General features: G+C 45.8%; 1 protein-coding gene across 1 annotated transcript in view; it reads left to right on the top strand.

Annotated features, from left to right (window-relative positions):
• The first annotated feature begins 1,737 nt into the window (after positions 1–1,737).
• Positions 1,738–4,806, top strand: part of zbtb16b (zinc finger and BTB domain containing 16b) — an 18,837-nt gene continuing 15,768 nt past the window's right edge. The window contains exon 1 of the mRNA XM_020614867.1: positions 1,738–3,131. Coding sequence (XP_020470523.1) covers positions 1,738–3,131 — 1,394 coding nt within the window. The remainder of the gene's footprint in view (positions 3,132–4,806) is intronic.

Below are 4,806 nucleotides of genomic sequence, written 5' to 3'. Positions count from 1 at the left end.
GAAATAGCTTTTTAGTCTATAGTGTGCACATTACATATTTATAATGAACCCCCAAACTTCCAATGATGTAGTTTCCCCAGGAGTGCTGGTACTTTTGCATATAACTTTAGTCATTGTGAGGGCAGAACGAATGAAAATTTAATTATATTGTTATTGCCAATAAGTAAAATGTAAAATCATATCATATGTTTAATAGTAAGAAATCTATTAGCAGGAAGTGCTTGGATCCATGACCTCATGGGGGGTGTTTTCACCTTTGATACATAGAGTACTCACAGGAAACAGGACAGGCATCCAAAGGCCCTCAGCCACATTCAGACCACAGTATTTCTACAGTGGTATCGGAGCTGGTTTCCACCAAACCCTTATCTGTTGAAATAAAAGAAAGCAGTTATAATGTCTCAATCTCCTCGATCCAGACATTTCTCTCACCCTCTCCTCACCCCCCCATTTCTGTTCAAAAAGCTTGATCCTGAAATCTCTCCCGACCAGTATAAGAACTACAACACTGACCAGTTCAACACGTGGTTCGCAACTCGGGTGTTATTTTGAAAGCTGTACTCGGAAGTCTTGTGTTTCCCCTGCTGGTTTGACTGTGGTGGCTGGTTGATGATTTGCTTACTTGGAGCAAGACTGAGTTTGGAGCGGGTACTGTGAAATGTGTAACCACGATGTTGCCAGGATAATCAGCGGAGGACGTTAGGAGGAAGGTAAGGACAGTTGTGGCAGCCGCTGCTCTTGTCGCTTTATTCTGGTCATCCTGCTCCGATTAACTACTTTTCAGGCTCAGGGTCATTTAAATTATGAATATTTGAAATAATGCCAATTATGGACCGGATGCTTTAATTTCAGACAGCCGACATGTGGAAATCGACCCAAGTTTGCTCGCAGCCTGATTTAGGGGTTTCCAAACTTGGCTCAGATCAGCCTGTATCGTGATATTATTAGACTGCTTTGGATAAATTGGTTCTTTTATTTTCGGACAGCGTGCGTTCCCCCCGACACTGTACACACAATAAATAAGCGCGTAGTGAGGGTTAATTTGTGTGTTTGTCTGTGGATAATAAAGGTGAATTTGTGCGTCTGCACCTGATGCGCTCCGATACTGCGGTTAGTTGACGATGCTGCGGCTGGTCCGACATAAACATCATACAGAGATTAATCATCACTCACACAGTCATTAGACCTTCACATGTAAAGAAACCACGAAGCGGTGCCAAGATCGGGCTTCATTTTCACGCCTTCAGCAATCTGAGAGTTTGAGAACTCTTTTGGTATTTTTAATTGCATTGAACACATTTAACCACAGACGTGCGCAGCTTAAATGAACTCATCAGCGCATCAAGGCGTTTGTTAATAGCAGGCCTACCTGTTGAGGGCATGTGTGTGGGTGTATGTGTTTGAGAGTGTATGACAGAGTGTGTGGGGTGGGGGGGTAGTAAACAGAGAGAAAGAGAGAGTGTGTGCGTGTGTGGAGCTTGATAAATTGAACCGTCACCTCTCAGTATGCAGACGTTATTACAGCGACGTGACCGTTCTCAACAAGACCCCAGACTAATCACCTGCAATGGAAACTGTTGCTTTGGCTTATCGACTTGTCTGCCTGTGGTTCTTAATTAAAATAAATAAACATGTAGGGTGCATGAAATAAAACCCCCGAAGAGATCAAATGGGGTTGGGTTGTTTTTTTTTTACTGAAATGTTTAATTAGAGATTTTTTTTATTCATATTCTAAGAATGTTCCTATTGACCAAGCATGGTAGAAAGTGTACTCTGGACTGTAACTCTCTTGTCCATCACACTGTAAGAGAGACCAGCTCTAACGATTCTCTGTACTCCCCCCTGCCCCCTCCACCCAAACCACTGACCTATATCCAGCTGAAGACAAGAGAAGCGGGCAGGACAGCCACACCTCATGCGTGGGCTCAGCAAAGATCCGAGTTGGATACGGGTCTGACAAACATGGGTGTACTCCAGCTCCACAACCCCACTCACCCCAGCACGCTTCTGCAGCGGGCCAATCAGATGCGTCTTACCGGCACCTTGTGTGATGTCATCATCACAGTGGACGGCCAGGAGTTCCCAGCACACCGCACCGTCCTGGCCTGCACCAGCAAAATGTTCGAAATCTTGTTCCACCGCAGCAGCCTGCGCTACGCCCTGGACTTCCTGTCCCCTAAGACCTTTCAGCAGATCCTGGAGTACGCCTACACCGCGTCCCTTCAGGCCACAGCTGAGGATCTGGATGACCTGTTGTACGCTGCAGAGATCCTGGAGATCGAGTACCTGGAGGAGCAGTGCCTGAAGGTGCTGGAGACCATCCAGGCAGAGGAGAGCGAGGAGGCGGTGGTGAGGAACCACAGCTCCGGAGACCACAGCGACCACAGCCGGGCCCGGCACTGGAGGCACATGTTGATGTCCAAAAAGCATTCCATACAGGATGAACCCAACTACACTTCTCCCACTGTTCTGCACCACTTGGCACTGTACCACATGACAGAGAGGAATCCTCCTGGTCTAAAGCCTGAGGAGGTTCCTGAATCGAGCCCCAAAGTGGACACGGAGGTTGACATGGAGAGCTCTCAGCGCCACAGTGCAGACTTATCCCAGACGTCTTCTCTGGGTCCTAACAGAAGTATAAAGTCAGAAAGCATGCAGGTGGATGAAGCCAGTGGCTGCGAGGGCAGGTCCTCCAGCACCGGAGAGGGAAGCTGTTTGTCAGACCAGCCCAGAGACGAGGGCCCAGGGACGCCGCAGAGAGGCAGCGTCATTACCAGTGCTCGAGAGCTGCACACAGGCCCCGAAGATGGGGGACAAGTGGTAGGAAACTCTCTTGACTGTTTCCCCGGGATAGCCGAGAAACATCTGGCCTCCATATACTCTGTACCCTCCAACCACACAGGGGAGGGGATGCTGCCAGTGGCCGTTTCAGTGGCCCCGTCCCTGGGCGTGCCACTGGACCCCAGAGCCTACAGTGGCCTGCTGCACCAAGGCTTACTGCACAGAGAGCTCCTCAGCAGGCTGGGCCAGTTTGCAGCAGGGATGAGGCACGAGGGCCAGGGTACGGGCCAACAGTGCTGTGGCGAGTGTGGGCTTCAGCTGCACACAAGGCAGGCCATGGAGCAGCACAGGTAACATGCATGAAACCTCACTGAACAGCACACTGTCTGCCATCATCACAGCATATTTTAAATCTATCAAACTGGGATTCAGAACCTAATTATCACTTGTTAAAGCCTAAAGAAAGAGATGACATTTGGATTAAAAAAAAACACACTACCACACTCACTGCTAAACATTTTACTGGTACATGTGATCCATCTAATAAAAGAGGCGAGGGACTTGCAGGTGTGCTTATGCGTTATGTTGGATGTAAGATAAACAGCCGATTATGCTGCTAGGAAAAGCACTGGACATGTCTCTTGAATTAAACAGTTTTAGTCTCCAGGAGGTTTTTTTTTCCCTTCAACATGTTAAAATACAACACAAGTTAAAAGCTTGAAGGATCAACAGCAAATATGTTAATTTATTCTCAGGGACACCTGCACTCATGTCTTAACAGTGAGACGTGTCGGGAAGTTTTGAATCGGCTCTTTGTGAGGGATTTGATATAAAGAGACCTTGGTGTCGCATAGCGCTGTTATTTACAAAGCCCTACTTTCTAAATTCTGTTTGATTATCTGTGCAGACGTGTGCCTCACACAACAGGCTGCCTCCCAGGCTATTTGATATGCATTCATTTGAATCAGCAGAGAGATGCCTCCCAGCAGGGACCAGGCTGGACGCTTCAGTCAGATGATAACTTCGGCTTCTCTACCCGATCTCTTGGTTTCTGTTTGTTTCTCCTTTATTTATGAGCTTGTCAGTTTGGATTTTGTCACTGTAAACAAAAACTTACCAACTAGCTTAATGACTTGACTTGATTGCAGAATGGATAATGGTGCGTGCTTGGCAGCATTTGACTCATGACTATAACCATTAGAAACAAGACAGCCTGTGAGGCTAGTGTCCTAATGTGCAGCTAACACAGCTTCTCCCGCTCCGTGCCCATGGCTGACATTTCAGCCTTGTGCCACTCTATAGCCACGATGAAACCGCTTCCTGTGGCATATTTAGTGATGCGTGCTGCTGTCTCATGGAGACAGGTGGATGTCCGCAGGTTGAAGGAGTTGTATTGGTGCCACTGCTTGAGGATGTAATGAAGTTGCTCTAGGTCTGTAACCAGGTCACTGAGCAAACACCTGGTCTGCAGACTGACATTTTGGAGTGTTGTTGAACAAGTATCTCCCAGCACAGTACTACAAAGTACACAGGTAAACAGATTTGGAGTTGAATTTTTGCTATAGCTGCCCTAGTACAACAGAGACAAAATAGAGAAATTGTGTTTCATAATTAGAAATAACATGGTAAATGTTACGAAACTGCAGTATTTCATGTCTTTGTTAAAGGATACTGAGACCTAATAAAATTAGAGAGCTGTTTTGCATGTTTAAAGACAGCTTTGTAGGAATTAAAAGAATGCCATTACATTTTTACAGTGGTGAAAAGTAATTAAGATACATTTACTCAAGTACTGTACTAAAGTACCACTGAGGTATCTGTACTTTACTTGAATATTTTCATTTTCTGCTACTTCATACTTTGACCTCACTACATTTTAGAAGCAAATATTATACTTTTCACTCCACTACACTCATTTGATAACTTTAATTAGTTACTTTTCAGAATCAGATTAACTGTACAAAATACAACAATGATCTGACTTGGTTGACCTCTGCTAAGCATACAAGTTAAAACTATATATAT

This window comes from Monopterus albus, unplaced genomic scaffold, assembly GCF_001952655.1.
Source record: "Monopterus albus unplaced genomic scaffold, M_albus_1.0 scaffold152.1, whole genome shotgun sequence".
NCBI classification, from domain to species: Eukaryota; Metazoa; Chordata; class Actinopteri; order Synbranchiformes; family Synbranchidae; genus Monopterus; species Monopterus albus.
Note: the sequence above shows the minus strand (reverse complement) of the source record. Positions and strands in the feature narration are given on the sequence as shown.